Source organism: Oryx dammah, unplaced genomic scaffold (assembly GCF_014754425.2).
Source record: "Oryx dammah isolate SB20612 unplaced genomic scaffold, SCBI_Odam_1.1 HiC_scaffold_13, whole genome shotgun sequence".
Lineage (NCBI taxonomy): Eukaryota > Metazoa > Chordata > Mammalia > Artiodactyla > Bovidae > Oryx > Oryx dammah.
Genome location: NW_024070197.1, coordinates 12,321,049 through 12,340,159, shown reverse-complemented (window position 1 = coordinate 12,340,159; position 19,111 = coordinate 12,321,049). Strand labels below are relative to the sequence as shown.

At 54.0% G+C, this 19,111-nt stretch overlaps 2 protein-coding genes across 5 annotated transcripts in view; one reads left to right on the top strand and one right to left on the bottom strand.

Moving 5' to 3' along the window:
• The first annotated feature begins 1,344 nt into the window (after nucleotides 1-1,344).
• LOC120872313 (vasodilator stimulated phosphoprotein) lies at nucleotides 1,345-14,830 on the top strand. 4 transcript variants are annotated; one of them, XM_040252584.1, is made up of 13 exons: nucleotides 1,345-2,242; nucleotides 9,267-9,438; nucleotides 9,522-9,687; nucleotides 10,745-10,838; nucleotides 11,329-11,378; nucleotides 11,498-11,736; nucleotides 11,875-11,972; nucleotides 12,504-12,555; nucleotides 12,720-12,753; nucleotides 12,972-13,017; nucleotides 13,170-13,260; nucleotides 13,797-13,854; nucleotides 13,979-14,830. In XM_040252584.1, exons 1-13 carry the CDS (start codon nucleotides 2,238-2,240, stop codon nucleotides 14,014-14,016), a joined length of 1,143 nt encoding a protein of 380 aa, XP_040108518.1. In that variant the 5' UTR covers nucleotides 1,345-2,237; the 3' UTR covers nucleotides 14,017-14,830. The 4 variants fall into 4 exon arrangements, with proteins under 4 accessions (XP_040108518.1, XP_040108516.1, XP_040108517.1 ...); XM_040252582.1 differs by having other exon boundaries at nucleotides 12,717-12,753; XM_040252583.1 differs by having other exon boundaries at nucleotides 11,872-11,972.
• OPA3 (outer mitochondrial membrane lipid metabolism regulator OPA3) overlaps nucleotides 14,681-19,111 on the bottom strand; it is a 67,066-nt gene continuing 62,635 nt past the window's right edge. Inside the window, exon 2 of the mRNA XM_040252616.1 lies at nucleotides 14,681-16,576. Coding sequence (XP_040108550.1) covers nucleotides 16,143-16,576 — 434 coding nt within the window. The 3' untranslated portion in view covers nucleotides 14,681-16,142. The remainder of the gene's footprint in view (nucleotides 16,577-19,111) is intronic.

The following is a 19,111-nucleotide window of genomic DNA, read 5'->3' as shown; positions in this document are numbered from 1 at the left end:
TTCTTACCCTTGCATTGCTGCTGCCATAAAGATTCTTGATCAGACTCCTGTGTACACATGCAAGAGTTTCTCTAGTGCAGAGGTCTTGCCACCTGTTTTGTACAGCACTTGAGCTAAGAATGATTTTTACATTTTTAAAGGGTTGTAAAAAAATACATAAAAGAGGCCCTATGTCTAATATACCTAAAATATTTACTATTGGACTTTATTTATTTGGCTGCTCTGGGTCTTACTTGCAGCATGTGCGATCTAGTTCCCTGACCAGGGATGGAACCCAGGACCCCTACTTGTGGTCTTAGCCACTGGACCACCAGGGAAGTCCCTATTTGGATCTTTACCAAAAAATGTGCTGACTATAGTGCAAGTGGCACACAGAAACACCACTTTCCCATTTCACAGATGGGAAAGCTGAGACCCAGAGAGGAGAAAGGACTTGCCCATGGTCACAAAGAACTGGGGTTTTCAAGTCTGTCCCCAAACGACTCACAGCCTGAGACACAGAGAGAGATAATTATAACCTACAGTGGATCAGGGTTTAAGGCCTTCCACTGTAGGGTAGGGGAGAAGGAAATGGCAACCCACTCCTAGAGAATCCTGTGGACGGAGGAGCCTGGTGGGCTGCCATCTATGGGGTCGCACAGAGTCGGACACGACTGAAGCAACTTAGCAGCAGCAGTGTGGGGCAGAGAAGGGGAGAGGATTACTCAGTTATTCAGAGAAGAATTAATATCAAAGACTGGCCTAGAAGAATGAGATAGCGATCAGGGTATTGCCCAGGCAGCAGGCTCCTTTAGGAAAAAGGTAGGAAGCTTGATTCCCTCACCAAGTCAGCTAGGCCCTGAGAATTGTTTTACTCTCATTAACCACTGGAGTCCTGGTGGCTCAGGCAAGAGGGCTCTAGTCCAGATTTATTTCCCTGCCTCTAGGCCTCAGTTTATCCATTTCTAAACTTGCAACTGATTTCCCAGACTCCTGCCCCCCAGGCCAGGTGGCGCTCTACAGGAGGGGCGTGGTCATATTGCTGGCGTCACGTGGGGGTGGAGTCTGCGGGTCCCGGTGCGGAAGCCGGGGAGGGTGTAGGGACTCAGCCTGAACCTGGCGCGTGGGGGAGGGGTCTCGCAGGAGTTGGCAGAGGGAGGGTTCCCCAACTCCGTGCCCTCGGATTGCTGCATGATCCCACCATCCTCCGCACGCGAAACTGAGTCACGGCGTGGCGTGCGTGGGTAGGGGGCCAGGAGCCTTATTCAGACAGGGATCGGGAGTCCCATTCCCACCCAGGTCCACTGCTGCACCACCCCCCACCCCGCCCCACACACACACCCTGCGGTTGTGAGTCAGCGGCCGGCCGCGCCCACTTCCTCCTCACCTTCCCTGGGCGGGCGGGGGTGGGGGGCAACGAGAGAGGTGGGCCCCTTCCCCACCCATCCCCCTTCTCGGCGAGGGAGGTGGATCACCCCTTAGTGACCCCTCATAAATTGGGGAAGGAGGGAGACCTTGCGGGGGCGCGTCCCGAAGGTAGGATTTAAGGGAGAAAATCGGAGAAAATATATTCTTGACCCGAGGGCCCTCCTCGTCCCCCAAACTGAGTAGAATGTAAAGAAATGAAAAAAAGTCGACGAGGAGGGTGAGAAGAAATTGTACCCCCCTGATATTCCCCTAAGAATTTCCATCGTGGGAGAGAACTCAGGATTAAGGAAAGATCCCTTCCTCTCTATCAAGCTTCCCCTCTAATTTGGGGGTGACCCCCAGAGTGCATCGCTGTGCAAAAAGGTTGGGGAAGAGGGACTTAGCGGAAGTCGAAGGCTCCGCGTTGCCCTTTTAAGCGCCCTCCACCAACTCCTCCCCAACCCCACCGCCTTAAGGTGTCCGCGGCCCCTTTAAGGCGCAGGGCATTGTGGGTGCGGGGAGTGGAATTTTGGAACGAAATGTAGCAAAGAGAAGTACAGTAGTAAGAGTAACATTGTAGCTGCCGCCGGCCGAGGGGGCGCGCCGGGGAGGGGACGCCGCACCCTCTTTCTGCCGCACGGACCCCGCGAGCAGAACCCCAGAGGGAAGAGGCGCCCGAGGACCCGCCCCGGCCCTGTCCACGTTCCCCCCCAGGAAGCCGGACTCTATGGGGCGGGAGCCTGGGGCAGACTGAGCAGAGCCTAGAGCCAGCGCTGAACCTCTGAACCGCGAGCCAGGGGCGCCCCGGGAGCACCTAGCCCGTGGGCGCTCCGCCCGCCCGCCGAGCAGCCATGAGGTGAGCCTCCAACTGCCTCCAGACCGTTCCCTGGCCGGCGCGGGCTCCTGCCGCCCTGCCTTTGTCCCCTCCTCCCCGCAGCTTGGTCCCGGTTGGAATTTGGGGACTGGGCACTGGGAGCCTCGGATTTGAGGCCGAGCCCCCTTGGACAAGCTCCAAACACTGACTGCTTCCCCTTGACTCTCAAAGCTCTGGGTGATGCCGTGAGATTCTCCTGGGAACCCTTAGGTTTGGGGGCGCTCCGAGGACTCCCGAAATTTTTAAGACTTTTCAGAGAATCTCCAAGTTGGCAAATAATCTCCGCAGAGAAGCTAGAGGTTAGGCAGGACTCAGACTGCCCCCAAATCTCAACCTGGCCCTGAGAGGGATTATGGGGGGCCGGTTTGGGAGTCCCCTGGGACCTGGAAGAGAGATTGAGACGTAGAGCTTGGTTTTCGGGGTCCCCCTATACATGGCGCTGGAAATTCTTCCCACGAGGGACTTTGCTCACTAACTTCGGGGGTACTTAACCCCTAAATTTCGGCGGCTCATTCCCCTGTGAAGGAGGTTGATGTGGACGGATCCAGGGACCCAGACGCAGCCTGGAGGGTCTGGTTGGGACTCCCGTTCCTCGCCGCTCCCCACCCACAATGTGCTTAAAACAGGCTGTGCCTAGGAGGGAGCGAGCGCTCTGTACCGAGGGCGCCTCCCCGGCCCTGGACCGAAGGGCCGGCCCCTCTCCGCCACCTGCGCGGCCCTGGAGAAGGAGGGGGCGCGGCAGCTGGGGGAAGGGGGGCCTTTGTCTAACTGACTCACCTGTCGAGACAGCTGGTGTGTGTGTGGGGGGGGAGCGGCCTGAGAGCGCCGTGGGCCGGCTGCTTTCCCCACCACGGCACCTCCCCCTCCTCTCAACACCGCCCCCCCTTACCCAACCGTCCAGAGTTGTGAGGTTGGAGGAGGGGGCGTTGGAAAACCTCAAGGTCATAGCCCTCTCCCCCTGGGACTCAGGCTTCCCAGAGAATTCCAGCTATCTTCCCAGGAATTTAATCTTGGGTGGGGGGCCCAAGGGATCCAGGGATTTTGTTTTTCCCGGAGCCTCCCTCAAAACTCCTGGGCTTACCTGAGGGCGGAGCCGGTGCGGACTGGGGGACCCGACTGGGCCTCCCCCTCATTCTCCCATCCTCCCCGGCCCCCCATAATCTCTCCCTTGAGGCCTGAGCCTGACAATACTATCTCCCTTCCTCTACTCTCTCAGAGACTTCCTGCTCCAAAGCCCCCAGCTTGAGGGGGAGGCCCCTGGGGGGCCGCTGGGGATTAACCCCCTGGGGCCCACATCCTCTCTCATCCGCCACATTCCCTGCCCTTTGACATCTGGGTGGCATTCCTTTTTGTGGTCATTAGAGAATGCCCCCTTCCCACATTTGTTCCTTCTGCTGAAAAGGGATTGTTGGAAAATTTGGAGCGATGGGGGCACCCACAGACACCCACAAGACTTCCTGCCTACCCTTTCCCCCATTACAGCAACATCTCTCAAAGGTCTGCCCGGGAGAGAGGGCAGTTTTGGGGAGTCAGCCCTCTTCCTTCACCTTCTTCCCGGGGGATTCTCCTCTTCCACTGCCCCCCCAGCCCCGCCCCTTGCGCGCTCCCACCGCCCCCCACCCCGTTTCCGGTCCCAGGCACGGTGGAAGGCGGATGGCGGATGTCCGAGTTAGTGCTGCCTCACTCACCGAGACCGTAAAAGGGCAGGAGCAATGTCTGGGCCAGCCTCCCGCCCCCGCCTCCCCCAGTCCCAGAGGCCCTGGCCCTCCCACAAGGCCCCCTGCTACTGCGGGCCATGACCAAACCTCCTGTATCTCCTGGGGGGTGGGCAGAAGTTAGCTGATGCCTGTCCCACCAGAGGGTTACTCCCATCTTCTGAAGGGTCTTCCCTGCTGATGGCCACACTGGCCTTCTTGGGCTGTGCCCCTTCTCCCAGGACAGCTAGGATTCAGAATGACCCTAGGGGCCTGTCTAGGGGCTGCTGGGGAAACTGAGGGAGGCTCAAAGAGAGAAAGGCCTGGCCCAAGATACCTCAGAAATTTCTAAGCAGTGTTGAGGGATGGGAGGGCACTGAGATCCTCTGATTTCTGGCTGGTTAGGCTGGAGACAGTCTAGGGGACAGTTGGAAGAGAGGCTGTTAAGATGGAAAATTACAGTTTTTTTTTTTTCTCAGTTTGACAAATATTTGTTGAGTGTCTGCTGTGTCCAGGACTCTGAGCTGGAATTCTGGGAAGTGGGGCAGAGGTCTGAGACTCTTAGTGCAGAGGAGACTCTAGAAGAATTTGGTTCATTTATTATTGTTTTTAATAATGAGAGACCATTTGATTAAGCACCTCCTTTGTGCCAGGCACTGTACCAGGTGCCTGATTCAAATTAATCCTCATGGAGATTCTAAGAGATTGCTACTATTATGATCGTCCCCCTTTCCCAGATGGGAAAATTGAGGCACCGGGGAATTAAGTAGATTACCTATTAAAGTCAGTTTGGAAGTAGGCAGGTCTGAATAGGAACCCAGGCCTATTATACTCTTAACGAAAAGCAAAATCAAACCTTTAGTGGCCTTAGAAAAAAAACAAGTAACCTGTTTTTACTGTACAAACACTGAAGATAATGATGATAAGCAAGAAGGAACCCAGTTACCTTCCTGTTCACTTATGGGGAACTGAGGCCTGTCAGGGAGGAGGGACTAGAGTGAACCCATACAAGCCCCGCAGACCCTAAACCTGTTTTTCTATCCAGGATTGCTTCAAAGATTTGTAGTTTGGAAAGGCTGTGTATCCCTGGGTCTTTGTGGGGTGGATTACAGGTTAAGGGGCTATCAGATGAAGGGGTAGAAGGAAGGGCAAACATCTCAACGGGAAAGTTTCGGTAAACCAGAGTGACTGTGCTTGATTGCCTCCCATGATGAGAAGCTCTCTCCTTCCTGTATTGCTTCTCGGCTCCCTTATATGTTGTGTGTGTGCTTAGTCACTTGAGTCTGACTCTTTGTGACCCTATGGACTGTAGCCCGCCAGGCTCCTCTGTCCATGGGATTCTCCAGGCAAGAATATTGGAGTGGGTTGCCATTTCCTTCTCCAAGGGATCTTCCCAACCCAGGGATCAAACCCACATCTTCTGTGACTCCTGCATTGCAGGCAGATTCTTTACTCTCTGAGCCATCGGGGAAGCTCTCCCTTTTGGTCCTGTGCCAAATTCCAGGTCCTGCGCTTAAGGCTTTTCTTATCTTTTTCAATCCTTAACAAACCCCAGGGAGTTATGGTTTCCAGGGCTGGAAAGTAAGGCTCAGAGAGGTGAAGCCATGCAGCAAGGGGGTGACTTCAGTTCTCCTTTACCGGCCACATATTGAAGATTTCCAGAATGGGAGGGCTTGTGGGAGAGTTCTGGGCTGACTGGGGATTCAGACTGTCTCATGTCAAATTGAGGCTGTGAGACCCCAGTGTCGAGTAGAAAGTGTTAGTCACTCAGTGGTGTCTGACTCTGCGACCCCATGGAGCCCGCCAGGCTCCTCTGTCATGGGCTTTCCCAGGCAGGAATACTGGAGTGGGTAGCTATACCCTTCTCCAAGGGGTCTTTCCAACCCAGGGATCAAACCTGTGTCTCCTGCATTGCAGGCAGATTTTTACCATCTGAGCCACCAGGGAAGCCCCCGGAGACCACTGGAATTAGGCAGACCTTATTTGCATCTCACTCCCGGCTTCCTGGCTGTGAGATTTTTCTGATCTAGCTTTTTGTCTGGTTTATAGGTGGGTTTTTTTGTTGTTGTTGTTATTCTTAAGTAATGAATTAATTTTTTATAGGTAATACCAGCCCATGGTAAAACAAAGCAAAAAGAAAAGACATAATCAAGCAACTCAAGTGGATAAACAGTGCGAACTGTCCACTTCCTGCCTCCTTTATCAGACCCCCAGTGCCCCCAGTGCCTCAGAGGCAAGCAGGGGAGGCTAGTCCCCTGAGAAGCAACCTCTGCTTTTCACCTCTCTGGGTGCAGAGGTATTTATATCCTCCCCAGCTTTTTTTTTTTTTTTTTTTTTAAAAAAAAACCTCTCACACCACTTTATACCTTGCCTTAAAAAAAAAAAAATCAGCTTAGCTATTTCCTCATCTTTAAATGAGGTTAAGAACATTGGGGTGGGGAAGATCAGGACTTGGGTTCAAATATGAGCCCCTCTGCTTGTTTGCTCTGTGACCTGGGATGACTATCTTCACCCCTCTGTGGCCACAGTTCCTTGTCTGGAAAAAGGGTGTGCCCTGAGGTCACTGTAAGGTTCGTTGTGGCAGCTGGAGCTCAGTACCTGGAACGGTGTCTGGGACACAGACTAACCAATACATGTCAGCGGCTGTTAAAAAAACTTTCCTTTTTTTATAGACGGCTAATTTAACAACTCCTGGATACCTGCTAGGTTCTAGGCACGAGTCTAAGTTCTGAGAACACAGTAGTGAACAGAAAAGACAAAAATCCCTGCCCTTGTGGTCCTGACAGTTTGATGGGAGAGACAGATAAGGCCCTGTCAGGCAGGGATTGGGTGTTATGAAACACCCAACAGTGTTTGCAATGAGAGCTTTCCCAGGTAGGGTAGTCAGGAAGGGCTTCTCGGAAGAGGTGACGGCTAAGCAGAGGCCCAAAGGAGGTGAAAATCCAGGTTGAGGGAGAACGAGAGCACAGCCCTGAGGTGGGAATGTGTCTGGCATGTTGAAGTGGGGGCTAGAACGGCCGGTGGGGCCGGTCAAGGGGAGATCAGAGATCATACAGATCATGAAGGTCCCAGAGAGAACTTGGCCAGAATAAAAATTCTGCTGGGAGCTGCCAGCGGAGTTTCTAAGAAGAGGAGAGACACAATCTGACTTGTGTTTTAACAGGACCCTTTTGCTGGAATGGGGATACCATGGCTTGGATAGGGACAAGACCATTCCGGGGTTACTCAGCAAACACCCAGAGCTCAGGCTAGTCCAGAGACTGAGCAGGGCAGGGGCTCTTGGAAAGAGCAAAGTGCAGCTAGGGTGGGGTAGCAACGAAGGCCCTGGGCACCTGGCCAGAGTCTGCCCTGGGTGTGGGTGGCAGGTGTGGGCGAGGCCTTAACCCTGCCCTGCCGGGGGCAGTGGAAGCCAGAAACAGCCCCTGAGGCTACGCTTGTCTAGAACCAGAACCTGGTGTTTGGGTAGGGCCCACACAGTCCCCGGTGGTGAAGACAGTGGACTTGGGGGCCAGGTGGCCTGGGTTCAGATCCTCGCTCTGCTACCTACTAGCTGTGTGACCATGGGTGAGTCACACAACCTCTCTGTGCCAGTTTGCAGTCCTTGCAGAATGAGGATGAAACAACCCACCTGGAAGAGCTGCAGTGAGAATAAAATGTGAGACTCCAGAGAAAGGGCAGAGGGAGGCCCCCTAATTATGCAAACCTGGGGGCTTAGCTCCCTGGCCTAAGAACTTGGATCTGGGTCAGCTGAGGGGGCTTTCCCTGCTTTGTCTTTTATAGTCTCACTGTCACGCTCCAGCCCCCAGCCCTGGTAGAGACAGAGCCATTGCGGGGTGTAATTTCTCTCCCCAGAAACCTCTGACCACCAACTTCCTCTTTTCAGGAAAAAGTCTGGTGGGGGTGGGGCCGGGCAGGGACCAGTGCTTCCCCCTGGTTTGTGGGTGACCTTGGCCAAGTCACTTCCCGTCTGGAAGCCTGAGTTTCCCCACTGAGAGAGGAGGGCATTGAACCTTCCCAGAAGGACTGGTGAGGGGTGGAGGAGGGCCCCTTGGTGCCTGTTCAGAGTGCTCGGGGAAGGGATGCTGACAGTTACTCAGCACTCATGCCAGGCACCACGCCAAGCACTCTACATGCCCAGACTCATTTACTTCTCCCACTGCCCTGGGAGGTGGGGTCTGTCGTTTCCCCAGTTTGCGGGCAAAGAAGATGCCTTCTGTTGCAAGGGTGCTCGCCTGAGTCACATGGAGTAGGTGGCCCAGTGGGGATTTGAACCTACGTCTGTGGATATCAGATCCTGAACCCTGAGCTGTGTTACTCAGCCCCCTCCCCGCAGGGCTAAGTCAGATGTCACCTCCTCCAGGAAATCTCTGATCCAAAGGCTGGGGCAGGCCCTCCTTCTGGGCAGCCCCAGGCCTGGTCTTGGATTATCACCATGTGCAGACAGGACAGTCCCTTGCGATGCTCTCCTGCCCTGCAGGGTGGGGCCGGGGCTGTCTGGGTCACTGCCGGACACAGAGCAGGGAGTGTCTGCTGATGGCTGTTGGTGCCAGGGGGTGGGGGAGGGTGGGTGGCGCCGGATGGATGGGGTGGGCAGCAGGAAGGGGAAGAGCCTGGGATCTCGCATCGGTCCCCAACTTGCTGCAAGCTTCACCCTTCACCTCCCTGAGCCTCAGCTTCCTCCTCCACAGTGGGGAGTGGGGGCAGGAAGGTCCAAGCCTCCTGGCAGAGACAGGGAAACTGAGGCTCCAAGGGCGTCGGGCAGGGGCTTGTTCCCGGTGCTGCCCAGGACACCTGCTCTGTCCCTTGCGTCCGCTTCTCCCGGGCCCCCTCCTCCAGCTCTCACGCCACATCTCTCTCTCTTGGTCCATCTTAGTCCGCCTCCCCTGTAACAATCTGACCGCCTTTCTTACCTCTCTCTCCCCATCATCAGTCTGTATGTTTGCCTCTTCCAGCCGGTCTGACTCGTCCTCTTCCTGTCTCTTGCTCCCCGTTTGACTGTCTGTCTCTTTCCTTGTCTGTCTCACATCCCCCGGTTTGTCTATTTGTCTGTCTCTCCCAGTCTGTCTTTTGTTGTCCCACCCGTCTTTTTCTCCTCCAGTCTCCCTGTGTGGGTCTCTCTGAGGGCCTGTCCTCAGCCCTCTCTCTCGATCTGTCTTCCTCTGTCTCTCTGTGGGTCCCTCTTCCTGGCACACTGACTTTGCGTCTGCGAATCTCCCAGGGGAACGAGAAGGTGACGGGCCCCTGGGGGGAGGATGCCAGGCTCCCCACAGCTAACTGGCCTCTCCCCTTCGCCCCCGCCCGCCGCCCTGCAGCGAGACGGTTGTGTGCAGCAGCCGGGCCACGGTGATGCTCTACGATGACAGCAACAAGCGCTGGCTGCCCGCCGGCACGGGCCCGCAGGCCTTCAGCCGCGTCCAGATCTATCACAACCCCACCACCAACTCCTTCCGGGTGGTTGGCCGCAAGATGCAGCCGGACCAGCAGGTGAGGCTCCCCTCCTCCTCGCCCCCTCTGCCTGCAGGGCCTCACCACCCCCATCCACTTTTCCCCTCCCTGCCTCCCGCCAGGTGGTCATCAACTGTGCCATCGTCCGAGGTGTCAAGTATAACCAGGCCACCCCCAACTTCCACCAGTGGCGCGATGCCCGGCAAGTCTGGGGCCTCAACTTTGGCAGCAAGGAGGATGCCACGCAGTTTGCCAACGGCATGGCCAGCGCCCTAGAGGCCTTGGAAGGTTAGAGACAGTGGGCGGAGGGGACCATTGAGCCCTGCCGTGGGGCCTGGGGCCGCCCCTTTACCACTCGGCCTCAGTATACTCATCTGAAAACAGGGCTCATTCACTGCTGCTACGGAGAGTTTCTGGGCTGGCCAGAAAGCTCGTTCAGGTTTTTCCGATGTTACGGAGAAATCCAAGTGGATTTTTTTCGCCAGCCCAATTTTGTGGGCTCCTCTTTGCCCTGAGTGTACCCACGTGTCAAGCGCATGGTTCCTAAGAGCCCATTTTGCTCCATGAATTTTTACACTTGCACACTCCTGTGTGACCCCCTCCCAGATCAAGATAGAAATGTTTCAGGCCTCCGGGAGGTTTCCTTTGCCCTTTCTCCAGGTAACCATTAGACTGACTGACGTCATTGTCAGTTAGTTTTCAAGCCACAATGTTAAGAAAATACTTCCAGTTGGTATTTCTTAAACTGGAATGTGCCTGCGAGTCATCTAGGGAAAAATGCAGATTCTGAATCAGGTAGGTGGGCCAAGACCGGAGCCTCTGTGCTTCCCAACAAGCTCCCTGATGATGCCAAAGTTGACCGGTCCATAAGGAGTGCTTTGAGGAGCAACAGTTTTAGGTGATGGCTGTGCGTCTAGGTTCGCCAGTCGTCAAATGGTGGAGGCATTTGCTTCCAGGAGCAACTTCAGTGGCAGTCTGAAGCACAAGAAAGAACGGGAGCCGGAGGCCTGAGGCTAGGTGAGGAGGGGGCTGTCAGCCTCTTCTGAGCTCTCAGGTAGGGGGTCTGAGCAGCTGTGACTGTGCATTACTGGATTCTGGAATCTGCCTGAATTCAAGTCTTGTCCCCAATTCCCATCTGCAGGCCTTGGGGTGGGTGACCCCCTTCTCTGGGCCTTCGCTGTCCTGCCTGTGATCTGGGTATCCTTCCAGTGCCCACCACCTGTCAGCTCAGTCAGGGGAAGCGGGTGCCAACCCTCCTCACAGGGTACCCGGAGGCCCCTCGGGAGCGTGCCAAGGGGTGGGGCTGGCTTCCGTGTGACTCACTAGCCTTTACTCTCACTTCCAGGAGGTGGGCCCCCGCCCCCACCACCATCTACAGCGCCTCCCACGTGGTCTGCCCAGAATGGCCCCTCGCCAGAGGAGATGGAGCAGCAGAAAAGGTGGGGCTGGTCCCCGGGTGGGAAACCCCCCAGCCAGAGTTCTAGGTGGTTCCAAAACCCTTGACGCCTAGAGTTCAGACCTCTCCAACTTTCAATTTTCAGAATGTTCCAACTCCCAGGGGACTAGAAATCCACATCTTTAAGAACCACCCTCCCCCACCTTGGAGTTTGAAAAACTCCTGATGCCCAGAGTTACAGAACCCTTCAAATCCCAGTCCCCTGGACTCGCAGAGTCCAGAACGGGGTTGTTTAAAGGATGTTGGGCGTTTTGTGATTCTTGATGGTCTGATGACTGGATCACTCACATCCCGGTCTTGCCCTGTCCCTGCCCTTACCACCCCATCCCCCAGCCCTTTCCTAGGCCCCTCGGGGATAGAGGACATGAGTGGGGCTTAGGAACCAGCCCTGCCGGACACCTCTGAGGGGCAATCCGGGAGGTTGCTGGCCACCTGGGGGCCCTGGGTGATAGCCACTCGCCCTCTCTCCCCAGGCAGCAGCAGTCAGAGCTCATGGAACGGGAGCGCAGAGCCTCCAACGCAGGTGATTGCTCACATGGCCTCGGGGGTCAGGGGGCCGCCCCAGAGGAGGGGGTGGGCCAGCCGGACAACAAAGAATGAAGCTTCTCTCTCAGCACCCCTCCTGTTTTGTGTTTCTTCCAGGAGGCCCGCCTGCTCCCCCAGCTGGGGCACCACCACCGCCCCCGGGACCTCCCCCTCCTCCAGGTCCACCCCCACCCCCTGGTCTCTCCTCAGGGGTCTCGGCCACCACACAGGGAGCAGGGGCAGGCCCACCCCCGGCACCCCCTCTCCCCACAGCACAAGGCCCCAGTGGTGGAGGGACTGGGGCCCCCAGCCTGGCCTCAGCCATTGCCGGCGCCAAACTCAGGAAAGTTAGCAAGGTGAGGGGCAGGCGCAGCAGGTGTGGGGTGACGGGTCTGATATAATAATGGAATGAGGCCAGAGTTGCCTGGGAGCCTCACAGGAGGGCTGGGAGGCCCGCCTGTAAAGCCCTCTCTTCTCTGTAATTTCTCCAGCAGGAGGAAGCTTCAGCGGGGCCTGTGGCCCCCAAAGCTGAGAGCAGTCGAAGCACAGGCGGGGGCCTCATGGAAGAGATGAACGCCATGCTGGCCCGGAGGTGAGCCTGAGCCCAGAGCTCTCAGTGGTCTCGGAAAGCTCTCAAAACAAACCCCTCAGCCCAGCAGTTATCACCTGGAGATTCCAGTTCAGTAGGACCAGGTGTGGGGAGGGCTCAGATTCCTGGTTAGTTTGTTTCTTTGGGTGAAAGTTCATCCTTTGATAGCCGGGTTTGAGATATAATGATGGGGACTGCATTCTCCTGAAATGACTGAGGTTTGCAACCCCCTAGGTAGCCTCTGGAATGTTTTGGAACCCAGAATTTTAGGACCTTAGATGACCCTGCCTCAGAAGCTGGGGACTCTGCCCTGAGAATTTTGTGATTCCCAAATGTAGGAATCCTAAACGCCACCCCCACCCCCTCATTCGAGAACAGCACTCTCTTTGACTTCTAAAATTAAAATGTGCTTAGCCTTGATGAATTCCAGAAGTCTGCACCCTAGGACCCACTTTTCCAGAACTCTGGGGAAGGGAACCATTGAGTGGCTGAGAGGGGACAGAAGCCATCTGTTTCTGCCTTTCTCTCTCACAGAAGGAAAGCCACGCAAGTTGGAGAGAAACCTGCCAAGGATGAATCTGCCAATGTGAGTTAGGGACCCTTCCTGCCTTATACACCTTAGGATGTACCATTAGAGAAGGAATATTGGGGCGGGGGCTGTGATAGGGATTGGCTGTGTTTGAAGGTGGAGGAAGAAAAGGAGCAGAATGGCCATGTCTGGCTCGTGACAGTTTTATTTCCCACCAGCAGGAGGAGTCAGACGCCAGAGTCCCAGCCCACAGTGGTGAGTGAGTGAGAGCCCAGTCTAGTCACAGGAACAAGTCCCAGGATGCCCTCTTCTCATGTATAACACACCTTCATGGGAGAGTCTGTACAGATACTCCTGGGGATTGTAGTCTCCTGAGACGGTTCTTTGAATGGGGGCTGATGAGGCTCGGGAAGAAAGGCTGAGGCAGGGCATTCCTTGTTCCTGATCTTTTTGACTTATTGTCTGTCCCCCAGAATCTGTGCGGAGACCCTGGGAGAAGAACAGCACAACCTTGCCAAGGTGGGCCATCAGTACTGGGGCCCCACCCCCAGAAAGAGTCGGACTTGCCAAGTTTGTAGGGAGGAACACAGTGTGACCCCTGGAATGGGAGGCAGGGGAGGCAGACCCTCTCTCTAACCTCGTTTCTGCCCCACACCATGCCACCTCTCCAGGATGAAGTCGTCTTCTTCAGTGGCCACTTCCGAGGCCCACCCCCCTACACCTAGCTCCAGTGACGAGTCAGACCTGGAGAGGGTGAAACAGGTAGGGGAGGGGACTGGGGGTGAGGCTTGGGGGATAGAAAGGAGATCTGGGTCTAGACTCTGCCACTGACCTGCTGTGTGATTCTAGAAAAGGCCTTGGAACCCTCAGCTTCCCAGTCTGAGTACTGGAGAAATTGGATCGTGTCAGGGATGACAGACCCCATAACCGCCTTGTACAATGCCCATGACAGTCCTTACTAATATCACTGCACTCATTCCTGATGAATATCCAGAATCCTTTTCTGCACACTGGCCGCAGACATTTATCACCAATCGGAGTTGGCAGGAGACTGGAATGTCTTATTTGCCAGCCCTGGTACTGGATGTTCTCCAGTACTTTTCTCTCTGGTTCAGAGGATCCAGAATTCTCCTCTAGAAATCTCAGTCACTTTGTGGCCTGGCCGGTGATGTCATGGTGTATGTGTGATATGGGTCTTGACCCTCCTTCCTCTGGCCCCTCAGTCATTAAGAAATGGGGGATTCACTTCTGCAAGTCCAGGTACTCTTCCTCATTGGTTGTACCCCCATTATTTTCAGGAGCTTCTGGAAGAGGTGAGGAAGGAATTGCAGAAAGTGAAAGAGGAAATAATTGAAGGTGAGGTGTTTTCCTTTTTAAGCATTTATTTATTTTGGAGGCATGGTGTCCCTTGGAACCTTGTTTTGGAAGGGAGAAGGGGAAGAGGCTCTGCCCCTGACCTGTGCCCACTGTTTCCTTCCAGCCTTTGTCCAGGAGCTGAGGAAGCGGGGTGCCCCCTGACCACAGGACCCCAGAAAATCCAGTTTCTCCTTTCCACACACCCCCTCCACCTGTCACCCTGCTTTCCCCTGCCTCGACTTGGAATTGGCTGAAGTCTACACAGGAATGCATCTTCCCCACTCCCTCTGTCACTTGGAAAATTCCAGGGGGTGTGGCTTCCAAAGCACCACGCCCACACCCATATTGGCTGCTGATTGGCTGGGGAAGCCCCCACCCTTTGTTCCCTTTGGTCCTTCCCCTCTGCCATCCCCTTGGGGCTGGTTCCTCTGCTGGGGATGTACCAAGTAACCCCACAGTAAGGGGGAAGGAAGGAGGGAATTTCACATTCCCTTGTTGTAGATCCACTTTAACGCTTAATGCCTTTGAAGTTTTGTTTTTTAAGAAAAAAAAGTATATATATATATATTTAGGTTTGTTCGGGGAGGGGGAGGAAAATTTTTTTTTTCTCTTTGGTTTTGATAAAATGGGGTGTGGGAGTTTTTAAATGCTGTGCCCCTGGCTTGTCCCATTTGGGACAGCTGTGTAAGGAGGGTTGTCCCACCAGGCTGGGGGTGCCTCCCCCTACCCCAGGGACCTCCCTCCCTTCCCTCTGGCTCCTTCCCCTTTTCTATGAGGAATTAAGATGCTGTAACTTTTTGGAACCTCAGTTTTTTGGTTTTTTATTTGGGTAGTTTTGGGGTCTAGGCCATTTTTACCCCCTGGGGATAAACAAGATAAGGGGGAAAGAAATAGGGGAGGAAACCTCTCCTCTTACCTTCACCTTTAGCTTCTTGGAAATGGGCCCCTGCGGAATAAATCTGCCAGTTTTTATAAATGCTAAGATTTCTGGTGTCATTTGAATGGCTGCTCTCATGAGGATGGGCATGTCCCTCCCTCCCTCAGTAATCCACCTTCCCTCACTTTCCTCCTTCCCTCACTTTCCTCCTTCCCTCACTTTCCTCCTTCCCACCAGAACCTGCTCCTCTGCCCCCTCTTGGCTTTCCGGTGCCCCTCAATAGGCAGCTTCCTTACTCCTTTCCATCCAGCCCTAGAGAAAGCCAAGGGCATCCCTCATTGACCGCTTGCCTTTGGGCCAGACCCTTTGGTTCTCCTGGACCTCAGTGTCTTTGTCTCAGAAAGGACTCAAAGGATGACTCAGGCCTTCTCCCACCGGGAACCCTTCAAGCTTCTAATTTTAGTGAGCCTTGTACCCACTGGCAGATATACATCATGGTTCTCAAGACACTTTCTTAAGATGACTTTTTTCCCTCCAGAGCTCCTTTAATTATTACAATATTTACAGTCTTAAAAAGTAGAATTCAGGAATCAGAGGGCATACATACCCCCCTCTTCGGTGGTTCATTGGGTGGGCAGGGGGTAGGTGAGGTAGCCTGGTGGAATTATTCCATTCTGTTGGAGCTAGGGAACTTCAGGGCTGAGGGGCAGACTTCACTGGCAGAAGACTTTGCATGAAGGTCGGGGGGTGGTAACTGAGTGTCCAGTTCAAAGGCAGGAAGTAAGGGGGAATCCCTGAGTACTCTGAAGAGCAGATTTGGATGGAGGCAAGGGTGGAAGGGGAGATCCACTTAAAGGGGAGGACCCCAGTCAGGATACCAATGGTGGACTAAATACAGGAGACACAGAGTGACTCAGAAGAGCTGATGCATGCCAAGATCCATCCTATTCTTAACCCCCTAAAAGTGAGGTAGATGGAAAGTCATGGGGTCAGGAAGTCCATCAGAGGTTTCTGTATTTCCACTACAATGTTCTGTACCAGTGAAGAAGCAGGAGAAGGTAGATGAGGGTCCCAGGAAGAGAACCACTCCTCAGGTAGGTTGAAGATGTGAGTGATAAAATGAGAGATGTAGTGGTGGGTGGGTGGGGTCCAGTGGAAGATACTGCTTCTCCATTCCAAAGTGCTAAACCAGTGGAGTAGGGGGTGGAGGGTTGGGCTGGAACGTTTCACCAGTGGATGGGGGAGTCCCAGTAGAAGGTACCCCCTCACCAGGCAGGTTAGTAAGAAGGTGACCAAAGGCCTGGTTGGATCAAGCCCTGTCCAGGATCCCAACTGGCCCTAAAGGGGCCTGGTGTTATTAGCTGGGCCGGTTCAGGGAGGGATAGTGCAGACAGACATGGCAGCCCAGACATCAGTCTTGTCCAAGGCCTGGGTCTGGCAGTCCCTCATCCTCTGGTGTGGGCTCTGCCTGGGGCGCCGGCGGCAGGTCCTGGACGCAGAGCTGGGCACGCACCTCTCGCATCTGCGCCTGCAGCTCCTCCAGGGCGCCTGGCGGCGGCGCCGCCTGCACCTGCGCCTGCAGGGCCTCCAGCACTAGTGCCAGGTGGTCGACCTCATCCCGCAGCGCGTCCCAGGTGGCGAGCTGCTCCCCCTCCTTGCGACGCTGTTGTGTCTTTTGTCGCGAGTACTCCAGCACCAGGCAGCCGCAGGCCACCATGAAGATGGTGGCCTCGCCCAGCAGCTCGGCACCCAGCTCCGCAGCTGCCTCCTCGTTCAGCGGCTTGATGGTTTCTGCATTGAAGCCCATGAGGCGCATCTTGGCCCGCATCTCGACCCAGTGGTACACTGCAGAGGAAGAGAGGGGTCGGGGATCTTGGCTGGGGCCGCAAGCCCTGCCCCTTGATGCTCGGTGTCCCTGTCGGAGCAATGGGGACGCAGCGGCCAGAATTGCAAGCACTAGTGGGAAATGGGCACCTTTAACCAAGACTGGCACCGGGCCTCGCAGTTACCTGGCCAGAAGTGGCCTTGAGGGCATTATTTTGAAAACTTCCAGAAGGTTCTGGTGAATTACTGCAGATGAGAATTGCTGCCCTGGAGGGGAGGTCCTGGGTGTGGGGCAGCATCTCTAAGGGGAGGTGAGTGACCACAAGTCCAGCGTAGGTGTAAACCTTGCTCCTGCCCCACCCCCGAGCCCACCAGCCAGGCTCCTTCCCTCTCCCCAAAAGGTGGAGCTGATGGTGATGCACTCCGTCCTGAAGTGAGTTCACTGTGGGGTTTGGGGCTTTGTACAGAGCTCAGGGCTGGGGCTCCTGCTCTAATGCCAACTTCTTCCTTATCTGATCACTTGTGTGAACAAGGGTTATCACCATTGTCCTTGTTTGTCAATGCAAGAGCAGCCTAGAGTTGATATTTAAGCCTGAATCCCTGCAGTAATAATTAATATTTATCCATTGATACAAGAACTGATGGGAAAAATAAGGTTCCTTGGGCTCATTAAGGGATGAATTTCTGAAAACATTTATACTTGACCCTTGCCAACCATCCTCCACAGTGATCAGGCTGACCTAATAGGTTTTTTTTGTTGTTGTTTTTTTCCTGTAAGTTAGAAGAATAACATGCACGTGGGGGGTGGGGGATCATTTAGATTACACAAAAGTGAGTAAATTGCAAGACAGAAGTCCATCTTTCCACCTCCAGTTTTGGTCCTCCTAGTCCTCAAAGGTTAACCACCTTTTTTTTTTTTTTTGGTCACACTCTGTGACTTGCGGGATCTCAGTTTCCTGACCAGGCATTGAACCCAGGCCACATCAACGAAAGCATGGAATCCTAATCATCTGACCACCAGGGAACTCCAAAGGTTGACCGCTTTTGATCTTTTTCTGTTAACATTTGTTAAGGAAAACATGATAAGGACTAGCCATAAAGAAAAAGTTTGACACACTGGAATGCTCTGAAATTACAAACTTTCATTCCTGTTTGATGCCCCAGAGGGCAATTCCCTGGCAATCTAGTAGTTAAGACTCCATGTATCCAATGCCTCGGGTCCTGGTCTGATCCCTGGTGGGGGAACTAAGTTTCCACATGCTGACCCAGTGTGACCAAAAAAGAAAAAAAAAAACGTGGCGGGGGGGTTGGTGGGGAGACACAAGCAAGAGAAAGAAAAGGCAAGTTCCAGACTGGGAGAAGCCATTTGCACCACACCGGACAAATAACTGACAAATAACTCAGGTTCAGGACATGCAAATACCTCCTGGGGATCAATAAGAGGATGTCAGACTGGTCAATAGAAAAAGTAAGTGGCCACTCGTGTGTGTGTGTGTGTGTGTGTGTGTGTGTGTGTGAGTCTCTCAGCCATATCTGACTCTCAGACCCCATGGACTGTACTCCGCCAGGCTCCTCTGTCCCTGGGATTTTCCCGGCAGAATACTGGCCATTCCCCTTCTCCAGGGAATCTTTCTGACCCAGGGATTGAACCTGGGTCTCTTGCATTGCAGGCAGATTTTTTTACCATATGAGCCACTAGGGAAGCCCACTAGACATGTTAAAAAAAAATGTTAACCTCTATTACACATCAGGAAAATAGTAATTAAAATCACAAAGAGAAAGCACTATACACCCACCAGAATAGCTGAAATGAAAACACCACACATCCTGAAGTGAAGTGAAAGTCATTCAGTCGTGTCCAACTCTTTGGGACCCCATGGACTATATTGTCCATGAAATTCTCCAGGCCAGAATACTGGAGTGGGTAACCTTTCCCTTCTCCAGGGGATCTTCCCAACCCACGGATCAAACCCAGGTCTCCTACATTGCAGGTGGATTCTTTACCAGCTGAACCACAAGGGAAGCCCAAAAACAGTGGAGTAGGTAGCCCATCCCTTCTCAAGTGGATCTTCCCGACCCAGGAATCAAACTGGGGTCTCCTGCATTGCAGGCGTATTCTTTACCAGCTGAGCTATGAGGGAAGCCTGTTACTACACATCCTAAGTGCTGCCAAAGACAAACTGCAGTCAGACTCTGAGAAGGTCATTGAGGACATCCACCCACTCCGGCAGCTGGTTGGCAGTGACTACTAAATTTAGCATCCAATCCTGATAAACCAGCAATTCCGCTCCTGGGTGGACACCCACCAAAACCTGTCACATGTTTTCCGAAAGACATGTCCCTGCATGTTCGTCTCAGTGCTATGAATAAAGGACCTGAGGCAACTTGAATGCCCACCCATAATAGCAGGATTGGCTTTTTTTTTTTAAAGGTACACAGTGAAACACTCAACAGCAGTGAGAACAAGTGAACTATGACAACATACAGCGGACTGAACAGTGTCGAGTGAAGGAGGCCACACAAGCACACACACTGCTGTGTGGCTTCATTTATATA

What these genes read in the sequence shown, in the direction of transcription:
- LOC120872313 (XM_040252581.1), top strand. An exon ending in GAGATGGAGCAGCAGAAAAG is followed by an intron (nt 10,839 to 11,328) that starts GTGGGGCTGGTC and finishes CTCTCTCCCCAG; the next exon opens with GCAGCAGCAGTCAGAGCTCA. An exon ending in ACCTGGAGAGGGTGAAACAG is followed by an intron (nt 13,261 to 13,796) that starts GTAGGGGAGGGG and finishes CATTATTTTCAG; the next exon opens with GAGCTTCTGGAAGAGGTGAG.